Here is a 13,658-nt window from a genome sequence, read left to right on the forward strand (position 1 = left end):
AAAGAAAAAAGAGGGCCAAAAGTTAATTCAAATGCATTAACTGAAATGTATTATTCAAGAAACAAAGTTAGAAAAAATCGATAGAACCGTGTGTTATTTGATTTGGGGTCCAATGGATTTGATTTTGTATTCAAACCATCATAAGGCAGATCAGGAGGTATCTTGGCAATTTGGACCATTAATATTATTTCAGTTTAGAGAAAGCAAATATTGGATCACGCTTATGGCTGGGGAAGGAGAGTGTGGATGAAAGGATAGTTAATTTAGATATTGTTTACGCTCCCGTCAGCTGTGACAGAAATCATCCGATCACTGTCTCATCATGCTTTACGAATTAAGTCAAGATGAGGAAAACAATGATTTCAATGAAGATGAAGAGAATATCTTAACTAAAAAGTAGTAATTAAAATTTAACTAATAATGATCCATACATAATTCAAGTTCAAATTTAATTCAAACTTAGCGTTTTAAAAGAAACTTTTAGTGAATAAATTTAATACTTCGATGAAATATACATTTCTCATCTCTCAAGTGAGGATGCAATAAGAAAAAAAGCCCTGAAATAGAAAATTCACACAGCCACTAGAGGTGAAAAACAAAAGGAAGATAACGGCGATAACGGTGGAACGCTGAACATCCCCTTCACATCAACGTCCCAAAACCCAGTCCAAGTTGACGGCGTTAACGGCATCTCTTTAATACAGTTTACATCAAATTCCTCCGTTTTCTCCTTTTTCACCACTGGTTTCACTTCCACTACATCATCCTCTTCCTCGTCCCGGCAACGCTTTTTGTTCTCGCCGGAGTTTTCCGCCGCCGCCATGGCGTTGACTTCTAGTGGAAAGTTGAGAATCGCTTTAGATCCACGAAGCCTAAAAGCGGCACGATCGTAGGCTTTCGCGGCTTCGATAGCAGTTTCAAAAGTTCCAAGCCACAGCCTCGAGCCGCGTTTGTTCGGGTCGCGGATCTCGGCGGCGAACTTTCCCCACGGTCTCTGTCTAACTCCTCTGTAGTGCTGTTTCTCAGCGACTTCCGGCTTCTGTACAACCGCTTCCGGTTTCGGATCTGGCTTTCTGAATTGGATCCATTCGGTTTTATTCGGGAGAGCGATTTCCAACGACGGTTTTCGCTTCAGTTGAGGAGTCTTCTCCACCGTTGCCTGAGGATGAGATGTTAGCGCTTTAGGGCTCTCAGGCTCAGTTGTTTGAGGTTTGGAGTCGAATTCAAAGATCGGAATCTGTGTCTCTGTTTGAAGAAGATCAGTGAAGTAATGATCCAAAGAGATTGAAGAATCACAAGTGGTTTGGTTTGTTTGAAATTGAAAATCAAAATCAAAGCTCCAAGGTTGTGAAATAGGAGATGGAAGTGGTGAAAATTCACCAAGAAGATGCAGTTTGATACGTTTAAGAGCTGAAACTTCATCTGCGTTAGCCATAAGGGAATTTATTATGTGTTACTTAAATTGAAGTTGTAGTTGGTTTTATTAGAAGAAAAGAAGATAAGATTGATTGTGTTTGTCTAAGTGGAGTGGAAAAAGGGTATATATAGAGAGAAGAAAGTTGAAAAGAGGAGTGAGTGAAGTGAGTGAGACTTTCTAGTTAGGCGCAAGGATGGTAGAAGGAAGCATCCTATTTCGTTTTCTTAGTAATTCTTTTTTTTAAAATTCTTTCTTTGCGATTTGAATAGTATACGCTAGGGAAGACCTTTGTAAATTTGTGCATCAACTTGTCCATGTGACTATGTCTAATGATTCAACTTGTTAATATTAAACCATTCTTGGCTGTTTTCTTGTCATTTCTCTTGTCGTTACTTAAATGGCGGTCCTTTTGATTTATCCAATGTGAGAAATATATTTCAATTCTCTATGAGAAATATAGGACATCATTCTACTTTCTTCTCTCTTTATTTTTTTAAAGATTGATTCAAATATCTTGTTTTTTTCTTCATATTATCAGCATAATCGTTTTTATCAGAAATTATTAGTACACTAAATATGTCTTTTATATATATATATATATATATATATATATATATATATATATATATATATATATATATATATATATATATTTATATATATCACTTTTTATTATTATTATTATTATTATTATTTGCCTCAATTATAGATAGCAGACAACCCATTAAGTGATTTAATTAGAGTGACTATTATGTTATTATTGTTTTATCCCTAGTTAAAAAAAATTAGGAACTTATCAAGTGCTCTTTAATAAGTGTTATTATTAAATACTCCCTCCGGTCTCATATGTAAGCAAAAAAAAAAAAAGGCTCACCCTTTAAGAAAGTGGCTATATATTCATTTAAGTAATGGAAAATATACATTTTTTCCATATTTATCCTTATTTATTAATTTAGAAATAAATTAATATTTTTATTATAACCATTTAATGGTTAGTCAATTTTTATTAATACCATTTAATGGTTAGTCATTTAGTGGTTATATATTCCACTTACTCTTACTAAAATTTCCTGTAGAAATTTGTCTCGCCTAAAAACAACACTTCTTAGTCCATTTTTAAAGATGGAAACTCATTAGCTAAATGATGTGGGTTTGTCATTTTTAGAGTATAAAAAAAAAGGAAGAACAAGACTCATGGAGTTTTGTACAAGATGATACTGCACCATTTATAATAGGATATGACTTTTCAAAAGCCAATGATAACAAATGCAACGTTTCAGAATAAATGTTCTTTTGGAAGTGTAAAAAGTGGAGTTATTATAGGAATAAACATGAATATTGAAAAACTAAATTTGAGGGTAAAATTGGAATGGTATATTTAATTGTAACCATTGTAATTAATTTTTGCTTATATTTGAGACTCCAATTTTTTTTTTTTTTGCTTACATATGAGACCGGAGGGAGTACATTTTACGTGGAGGTCTATAACCCCGTATATAAATACTAACTTTTATATTTAATGTAACTTTAAAACCTCATATGTAAATACTAATTTTTATATTTAATGGAGGTTTAAAATCCCCAACGTAAATATTAACTTTTATATTTAATGAAGGTTTAAAACTCCATATACAAATATTAACTTTTATATTTAATGGAGGTCCAAAATATCTTATGCATATACTAACTTTTATTCTTAATAGAGATTCAAAATCCGATCTATAAATAATAACTTTCATACTTAATGGATGACTAAGATCCCAATCTTTAATATTGCTTCACTAAAAAAATTATAATTATTTGATGTCATTTAAATTACTAATGTGTTTTATCATATGTATTCATTCACCATATATGTTATCTTATAATAGAATCACCGATAAGGAGGAAGAATCAATCAATAGGGAGAGAGCCAACCGAAATCATATATAATTCAATCATGATCTGCATGCACACAAAAGTGGGAGACAACTCGAGAACAATTTAGTGATTTAACATAAGAATTTTTTTCTTCTTCAATAAACTTATCCTTATAAAATCAAAACAAACACATACCCAAAATTTTGGGAACTCAATAGCGGAAGCAACAATTAGTTCAAGGAGGATCGTATCAAGCTTTGATACCATGTTGAATTTGTGATTATGTGTAAAAGATAAGAGAAAAATACTATTGACTTTATACTTAAGACTCAATACTAATCCCTATTCATAGGATACATAAACTCAATCATATATTAAGAAAAAATCTTGATAATAATAACTATAATTAAATCTGATACTAAGAAATAATCTAAGATACTCTAAATTAATATAAATGATATTATAAAATATTAACTTAAATAGTCTCTTTGTCCCTATACGTTAACATGTTTTTGAATTTGGTCTTTGTATCTTCTTTTTTGTCTGAGTCTCTATACCTCACTTTTCTGTTGGCGTTAGTACCTGAGGTTAAATTTCTGTTAAAAAAAGGTGACTGGGTAAACGGCACACACGTGGAAATGTTTTATAATTTTATGGGGATAATACGTGGAAAACCAAGTGGAGGGGAATTAAAAAGGAGGACTAAATCCAAAAAAAACACAATTTTGCATATCTTCTTCTTCTCTTCAAATCTTCGTCGCTTCTTCCTCTCTTGTCACTCCGTTCAAACCTTCAAACCTAGTGCAGATTCAACCATGATAACATCATTTGCAGGTAATTTCTCTGTGTCTGAAATCCCAGTTTGTGGTTGTAATAATGCAATGAGGATGTTCATTTTAAATTCAACTAAAAACCCTAAAAGAATATTCTGGAAGTGTTCTAATTCGGGATTAAGTTGCTCGCTTTTCATATGGGATGATGAAGTTGAACGTAGCACATCAACGAAACACAAAAACTCAATCAGATGCAATTGCTCAGAGTTTGTTCGGGAGTTGGGGTGCATCATTAAAGATCTTGAAGCTATGAAAAAGGAGAAGACGAAATTTAAGTTGGAAAACGAAAGGAAGAAGACCAAAATATTTAAGCTTTTGTTGACTCTTTCATGGTGTTTGTTCTTTGCTTACCATAAATGGTAGTGATTGTCATGTTCATGGTGTCTGTAATTTATTTTTGGTTTTAGTCCCTAGAAGAAGGGTAGTTGTTAAATTTCGTCCCTGTAAGGATTAGTTATTGAATGAATCAGAACGTTTAAATTTTTTAATTTTTGTCCCTATATGTTTGTAGCTTTTTGTATTATATCCTTGTTTTTTAATGTTATGTTTCTATGTCATCACTGTATTTCATGCGTTTACTTAATATTGTATAACATAAAGACATATAAAGTTGTCTCAAAATAGAACAATGACACACCATACATAAACACAAAGAAGTCTCAGAATTACATAAAGCCAAAAGGTAAATAATTTTGTCTCAAGTACAACAAGGACACACTATAAATAAACCATAATGATGTTATATGTCTCAAAATTACATAAAGCCAAAGGGCAAAGACTTTAGTCTCAAAATACAATAAAGGTGCAAGACACCAACAAGAAACATAAGTTGTGATTGATTACTTCCTTCTCCTTTCAGGTTTTTGCATCTTAGGACCCTTGTCCTGTCACTTCTCCTCAACTCCAATTTTATTGCAACTTTTGGTATATATGTCTTCTTTTTCTGTAAAATATAAAATATTATAGGTGCAAGACATAAACAGAATAATTCCAAATCATTGTGAAATGGTATATTAAACTCAACTGGTTTAAGAACTCTTGGGGTGGTATAAGCAGGTGCAGCAAGTACATCATCAATTGTTGGAAAAGGTGCACTCAAAATATAGTCAGGTACATCAACAGTTTGTGAAGATGTAACAGGCTCACCTTAAGCTGATGTAACTAGTGCACTATGACTTTGTGCAGATGCAACTGGTCCATTAACAACAAGATTTGGTTGAGTTTGAGTTGCCTCAAATGCTGCTGCAAGATTTGCAGCAAGCATTTCAAACTCAGGGTCAAAATCAATTTGAGTTTCATTTGGTTGTGGTTGTTCCTGTGTTGCAGTTTCAGCTTCAGTAGGTTGAGTTTGTTCTTGTGTTGTAGTTTGAGTTGGTCATTGTCTTTTTGTTATTTTCTTTCACTTTCTTTGGACAAACAAGTCAGAACATTAGTAACATATCAATTACATTAATAACATATCAATTACATTAATAACATATCAATTATAGAGAGTTCAATACCTTTCTTTTTTGAGCTTCAAGGTCAACTAATTGACTTGTACAACTTCTTGCATTATGGCCATGTACACCATATCTTGTGTAACAATAAGTTGTTTGTGTTCTTACCTTATTAGGTTCCTCATCAGGTTCCCTCCTTCTCAACTTCTTTGGTCGTCCAAGTCCTCTTTTATATGATGGAGGCAAAATCTCTTCCATGTCAACCTCCGACCATATGTCTTGTCCATTAATATGACTTACATTATAACCATAGCATTTCCCATACATATCTTTGGAATAACAGTCATCAACAAAATCTTTGGGGGATTGGTTCCTAAAACCTAATGCAATGACAGCATGTCTACAAGGAATGCTCACTAGTTCCCAAAAGTTACATGTGTATGTTTTCTTTGACGTATCCACAATGAAACTATTCCTGGTATGGGTATGTTCAACTTTCCATATTGTGTCACCAGAATAATTAGGGATCAAATTCCCTGCATGTTCCACTTCCTTATCCAACCTAAGTCTAGGTCTAGGCATTATCCTGTGATTCCATCTATCAACCCTTTCTCTTAAGTTGGCATTTCTATTCATGAGATAGTTTCTTATCCATTCACACATAGTTAATATTGGTTTATCTCTTTCCACTAATAAAGTGATATTAAATGTATCAGATACATTATTCATAAGAACATCACATCCAGGATAAAAATAAAATGCATACCTACACCATGCTTTGGTAGGTATGCCTAACAGCCACTCCCACGGTTTCACATTGAGCTCCTTCAATTCTTTCATCTTATCATCCCAGACTTGGATATATGTGGCTTTTGCAGCAGCCATCATTAGGCCTTTGATCTGTGTCCCTCCACCAAACTTCTTATTGAAATTGGCATATAAATGCCTAAGACAAAGTCTGTGTTCTACCCTCTCAAACAATTCTTCAAAGACAGGGATCAAACCCTGCAAAATTAGGGATGAAAACCAAAAAAAATTAACATAGTTAAGTATGAAAACCAAAACATATTATATAATTAGGGACAAGATCCAAAAAACATTACAGTTATGAAAGTACCTTTTGTTGGTCAGAGATGAAAACCCACCTCTTTTCTTGACCAATGTCATCCAAAAGCAAGGTAAGAAACCACCTTCATGACTCCTTTGTTTCAGTTTCACATACACCAAAAGCTATGGGATAGTGTTGGTAATTTGGATCTCTACCAACTGCAATAAGAAGAGTCCCTTCAAACTTAGTCTTAAGATGACATCCATCAACTCCAATGAATGGCCTACAAGATGTTGTGATGCCTTTCTTAAGCCCATCTAAGCAAAAATAAAAGCTTCTAAACCTTGGTTGTATTGTTAGTCCAACCCTTGTCAGATTAATTTTACAAGTGTTCCCAGAATTGACTCTCATTAACTCTGTAGAGTATCTCCACAGAAGGTTGTATTATTTTACTGCATCACCTTCAATAAGAGCTTTGGCAATTTCTTTGGCCTTCCATGCCCTGCTCATCCAACAGAGAAGTTACTCCTAAACTTAGAGACTATATCTCGAATCTTAACACCATCTGAAGATGCCATCCTAGTCACCACCATTTTTGTAACCCACTTAGAAGTGGCAGAACTATTATTCAATACCCTACCACACATGTGTGTTCCAATCCATTTCTTCATTCTATACGTGTGCTTATTCCCAACTTTACTTACAAATGCTAAAAACCCACATTTACCCTTGCAAGTTACCCTTACTCTAACTTTGTCATTTTTCACATACTTTATTTATCTCCCATTTAATATCGACCATTCAGTTATTGCTTCTTTAAATTCTTCAAGTGATACAAACTCCAATCCCACTTTGAATTTGTAATTCTTGTCTAAATCATGCATCTTAAACCTTGGATATTTTGGTTCCTTCTCCCCATCAGAAGCATCAGGGTCACTACTATCAGGCTCATCACTAGCATAGTTGATGATCATCTCATTATCCACACCACTACATGACCCCAAATTATCAACACCACTTGGTACCTTCTTTGGAGTATGCTTGTGCTTCCTTGCTGCAACTTTTATCCTACCTCGTTTGCCATTTTCTTCAACTTGATTTTCAATAAATTCAAAGCAATTGTCCAACCCAAGATCCCTCTCATCCTCACTATTATCAAATGATAAACCATCAATTTCAAAGTCAATATCCTTCATGTCCTCAACCTGTTCAACACCACCAACATTAGCTTCTTCAACCTGTTCAACATCACCAACATTAACTTCTTTAACATGTTCAACACCACCAACATTGTCTTCTTTAACTTGTTCAACACCACCAACATCGTCTTCTTTAACCTATTCCACACCACCAACTTTTTCTTCTTGAAAATCATCTACATCAGCTTCTTCAGCATTGTCGTTACCTTTATGTTCAACATATATGTGAACTGCACATTTCATTACCATGTCATATTGATATACCTTATCATCATAACTATCACTAACCATTATACTATACTTATCAGCATCGATGTTATACCACCATAGCCAATACTCTGAATGCTCAAGCTCAGTTAACTCTTTCATGATACCTGTTGCTTCAAATCAGTGCCACCTATTTGGATATATTTCTACATCATGCTCATTTCCCCCCTGTGAAATACACTAAATAATGCCTATCGAATCTACCCCCGTAATGAAAAATCAAATTGAACTCCATAACATGCAAGTTTCAAGAAGACACAATGAATAGAGCTGACTCACCGATAGAAGGAAGAAAAAAGATATTATATATGAGATTGAGTTCCATAGATGCGATTGTGTGTTACTAGGTCATGAAATTTGCATTTCATTGTCTTCGTTGCTTCGTCTCCTCCCTCCCACAACATGAGTTTCTTTTCTTTTCAACAAATAAAACCCTAATTTACAAGGACTAAAATAAAAAGATATTTTCTGAACAACATTGCATTTTTGGTGGTAAATAAAAGAATATCCACGTATGAAATTTGTTGAATATAAAACAGATATAAAACAATTCCACGTGTATGTCGTTTGCCAAGTCACCTTTTTTTTAACAGAAATCAAACCTCATGGACTAATGCAAAAAAAAAAAAGATATAGGGACTCAGACAAAAAAAAAGATACAGGGACCAAATTCAAAAATACGCTAACTTATAGGGACAAAGAGACTATTTAAGCCTAAAATATTTTATAAATTCTAACACTTATAAATAGTATACTAGTCTCTCATTATTCTATAATGCAAATCCTAATTATGGTGAGAGAGGTTATTTGCTACTCTATAACACTTGTAATCTTATTCCCAAGAGAAAGTAAAGAATAGTCGTTTATAACCAATTTCATTGTGTTCTTCTTGCTTCCCTCTTTTCTACCCTTGTGGGTTTCTTGTCCATCAAGGAACCGATTATACTTTGTTATTTTGACATCATTTTTCATCACAAATTGATGTGATGAGCATGGAGAAGATGCCATCAACAAAATATGAGATTGAAAAGTTCACCAGAGTGAACGATTTCAGTCTGTGGCGCTTGAAAATAACAAATCCCTACTGGTTCAGCAGGGTTATTTAGAAGCGTTGAAGGGAGCCAGAGTCATGGACGCTGCATTAACAAACAAAGAAAAAATGACTATGGTAGAGAAAGCCCACAAATTCATCTTATTGAGCCTTGGTAATCAGGTTCTTCGTCATGTTTCGAAGGAGACGAGGGCGTCGGGGTTATGGGTGAAACTCGAAAGTTTGTACATGACCAAATCGTTGGTCAATCGCCTCTACTTGAAGCAAGATTTGTATTCATTCAAGATGAGTGAAGATAATGTTCTGGATGAGCAGTTGGATATATTCAACAATCTAATTCTTGATCTTGAAAATATCGATGTCAAGATTGAGGATGAAGATCAAGCGTTGTTGTTGTTGTTGTTGTGTACTTTGCCCATATCACATGCTCACTTCAAAGAAACTCTCTTGTATGGAAGAGAGTCTCTGAACTTTGAAGAATTTCAATCAGCCTTGTATTCTAAGAATTTGAACAAACGAAAAGAGCACAAGCCATCTTCAACTAGTGAAGGCCTGTCGATTAAGGCGAAATTCATACAGAGAGATGGCGAGTTCGATAAGAAGAAGGGTAAAAGTCAGTAGAAGTCTTATAGTGGTAATGCATGTGGTATTCGATTTTATCACTATAAGAAGGAGGGTCATACTAGAAAAGTGTGTCATGAACGCCTGAAAGATCATGGAGGTAAGGATAATGGAAACACATCCATTGTTCAAGATGATTTCAACTCATCTGATGTTCTTGTGGTTTCAAGCGGCGACTCAAGTAAAGAGTGAATTAGGGATTCAGGTTGCACTTGGAACATTAATCCAAACAAATAGTTGTTCTTGGAGCTATGTGATCAAGATGGTGGATATGTATTGTTTGGAAACAATAAAGCTTGCAAGATTGCAAGTGTTGGATCTATAAGATTCAAGCTCCATGACGAGTCAATAAGGTTGTTGACTGAAGTCAAGTATGTACCTGATTTGAAGAGAAATTTGATTTCTCTTGGTGAATTCGATAAGAAAGGATATATTTTCCAAGGAGAGAAAAGTATTCTAAAAGTCACGAAGGGATCGAAGGAAGCCTTAAGAGGCGTGAAGAAACAATACTTGTATACCCTTGAGGCTGAAGTTGTCAGTGGTTGTGTAAATGTTGCATCCACGAAACCTTTGTCGAAGACAGAAATTTGGCATATGAGTTTGGGCCATGTCAGTGAAAGGGGTCTGGTCGAATTGGAGAAACAAACTCTACTTGGTGGAGACAAAGTCGAAAAGCTAAAGTTTTGTGAACCCTGAGTACTTGGAAAATCTTGCAGAGTGATGTTCAATAAAGGCAAACAAAGAGCACATGGATCCCTTGATTATATTCATGTTTCTCTTTGGGGGCCTGCAAGGTGCCCATCACATTCAGAAGCAAGGTATTTTCTATCCATAGTTTATGATTATTCCAGAAAGTTATGGGTATTCATCCTGAAGACTAAGGATGAAACTTTTGAGAAATTCAAAAGTTGGAAGACTCTGGTCAAAAATCAGACTGGCAGAAAGGTCAAGAGGTTGAGAACCGACAATGACCTTGAATTTTGCAAATATGTGTTTGACATTTTTTGTGTAGTCTCTAGTATTACAAGGCACATAACTACTGTAGGTACTCCCCAACAAAATGGTTTGACTTAATGGTTTAATCGAACCATTTTGGAAAGAGTTAGATGTATGTTGACTAGTGATGGGTTAAATAAGGTGTTTTTGGCAGAGGCTTTTGTGATAGCAACATATCTGATAAACAAATGTCCTTTGACTGTGTTAGATATGAAGACACCTGAAGAAGTTTGGTCGGGACATCCATCAAATCTCGACAAACTTATAGTATTTGGCTGCATAGCCTATGCTCACATTAGGCAAGACAAGGTCGAACTTATACCTCTAAGATGCATGTTCGTGGGATGCCATGAAGAAGTTAAATCTTATTGGTTATGGTTCCTAGAGCCAGGTCACATGAGGTGTATCACCAATCGAGATGTAGTTTTCAATGAAGTTGAGATGGCTTTCAAGAAAATTGATGATGTTGGTCGAAATGCATAGATATTTGAAGAAGAGATAAAACAGGAAAAGATTCCTATTGAGGTGGAGCATGTCAATGCTGAATTGCGTATCCCAGATCAAGTCAAATAAGAAGCACAAGATACTGAAGATACTGAGGAAGTTTAGGAAACTGTCGATGACTACCTGTTGGTAAGAGATAGGCCGAGAAGAGTCATTAAGCCAGCTCAAAGACTTAGGTATGTAGATCTCATAACTTATGTCTTAATCTCTGCAAGTGAGGTTCTAGACGAAGAACCTAGAGACTATAAGGAAGTTATGAGAATTCGAAATAAGACTGAATGGATAAAGGTCATGGATAATGATATGAAGTCTCTTCATGATAACCATACTTGGGAGATGATGAAGAAACCTGCTGGAGCCATATTATTCAGCTGTAAGTGGATTTTCATAGTTAAGGAAGGAACCAAAGGAGTGATGTTAAAGAGATACAAGGCAAGATTGGTTGCAAGGGGTTTCACTCTGAAAGAAGGTGTTGAATTCAATGATGTGTTCTCTCATATTGTGAAGCATAGGTCCATTCGAATATTACTTGCCATGGTGGCATATTTTGACCTAAAATTAGAACCAATGGATGTGAATACTACTTTCTTGTATGAAGATCTAGATGAAACAATCCTGATGAGGCAACCTGAAGGGTATGCAGAAAAGGGAAAGGAAGATTATATGTGCAAGATGAATAGATCTTTATATGGACTTAAACAATCTCCTCGACAGTAGAATAGGAGATTCGACAAGTTCATGACACACATAGGTTTCATTAGAAGTCAGTTCGACCACTATGTTTACTTCAGATTTCGACCTGAAAATTCATTTGTTATTTTATTGCTTTATGTGGATGATATTCTTATACCAAGCAACAATATCGAGGATGTAATGAAGGTCAAGGTTGAACTCAATAAGGAGTTCGATATGAAGGATCTGGGAGATGCATCCAAAACTCTTGGGATTGACATTCAGAGAGATAGAAAGTAGTCAAGATTATGCTTATCTTAAGAGACATACTTGAAGAAGATTCTCGACAAGTTTGGTATGTCAAATTCAAAGTTTGTTTTAACACTGACTAATCCCCAGTACAAGCTGAGTACGACTCAAAGTCCTAGTACTAGAGTCTAAAGAGTCTATATGAATAACATTTCATATACTAGTATAGTAGGGTCTCTGATGTATGTTATGGTTTGTACGAGGCTAGACATAGCGTACGAAGTGAGCCTTGTAAGCATATATATGGTCGATCCTGGGAAGGCACACTGGCAAACACTAAAGTGGATTCTTAGGTACATCAATGAGTCTCTTAGCAGAGTCCCGATTTATGGTGGAGCCTATAATGATGATAGTAAAGTTGAAATTGAAGGATTTTTCGACTATGATTATGCAGGTTGTATGGATTTCAGAAAATCTATTTCTAGATACGTGTTCACTATGTTTGGCATAACAATTAGTTGGAAAGGAACACTTAAGCAGGTTGTTTCCATATCAACCACTGAAACAGAATATATCGCCCTCATAAAAGATGTGAAAGAATCATTTTAGCTTGAAGGTTTTGCTAAGGAACTGAAACTTCAAGGTCGAGTTATCACTGTTAAATGTGATAGTCAAAATGTTATACAATTGTTGAAGAATTCAGTCTATCATGAGCGAACCAAGAACATCGATGTGAGGCTGCATTTTGTCAGAAGGGTAATCGAGCATGGAGAAGTCAAAGTATTAAAGGTTTTGACATATCACAATGTTGCTGATATGATCACCAAAATATTACCAAGTTGTAAGCTTTCCCATTATATGTAGTTGATAAAGCTTAATAAAGAAAGCTAGTATGTTCCCTTGATGTTATGGAGTTTGTTCCAAGATGGAGATTTTTGAGATATTGGATCAAACTCTAGTATGGTCGAAGGGTAGATTATGGGTTCGACAATTCGATAGGACCTTAGAATGTCGTCGAAGTCTGTTCACATGTTGTAGTCAAAATATGCTAAGATTGTTAGCATGTCAAATTGGGTTTGTTTGTTATACCCAATTGTTTAAGTTAACTTGTTATCTAAGTTAGCTTATGTAATGGGTCCATGTGTAAAAACCCATTAGCTTAGTGTGTTAGTTTTCTTATAAATAACATACTAGTTTCTAATCATTGTATAACGCAAATCCTAATTATGGTGAGAGGGGTTATTTGCTACTCTGTAACACTTGTAATCTTTTTCCCAAGAGAAAGTAAAGAATAGCAGTTTATAACCAACTTCATTGTGTTCTTCTTGCTTCCCTCTTTTCTACCCTTGTGGATTTCCTGTTGATCAAGGAACCGATTATACTTTGGTATTCCGACATCATTTTTCACAACATTCATGTTATCAAATGGAACAAAGTTTGTCATTAATAATGCTTTATACTCTCCAAAATTAAAGAGAAATTTGTTGAGTTTTAATGACATA

The 13,658-nt window shown here is 34.8% G+C and overlaps 1 protein-coding gene across 1 annotated transcript; it reads right to left on the reverse strand.

The window, feature by feature from the left end:
- Positions 1-385: 385 nt before the first annotated feature.
- Positions 386-1,781, reverse strand: LOC127074211 (ethylene-responsive transcription factor 6). Its single transcript, XM_051015520.1, has one exon. It carries the CDS (start codon positions 1,433-1,435, stop codon positions 572-574), a length of 864 nt encoding a protein of 287 aa, XP_050871477.1. The 5' UTR covers positions 1,436-1,781; the 3' UTR covers positions 386-571.
- Positions 1,782-13,658: the final 11,877 nt, after the last annotated feature.

This window comes from Lathyrus oleraceus, chromosome 4 (genome assembly GCF_024323335.1).
Source record: "Lathyrus oleraceus cultivar Zhongwan6 chromosome 4, CAAS_Psat_ZW6_1.0, whole genome shotgun sequence".
Taxonomy (NCBI): domain Eukaryota; kingdom Viridiplantae; phylum Streptophyta; class Magnoliopsida; order Fabales; family Fabaceae; genus Lathyrus; species Lathyrus oleraceus.

Excerpts from the sequence above, each read along its gene's own strand:
- LOC127074211 (XM_051015520.1), bottom strand. The coding sequence starts at position 1,435 with ATGGCTAACGCAGATGAAGTTTCAGCTCTTAAACGTATCAAACTGCAT.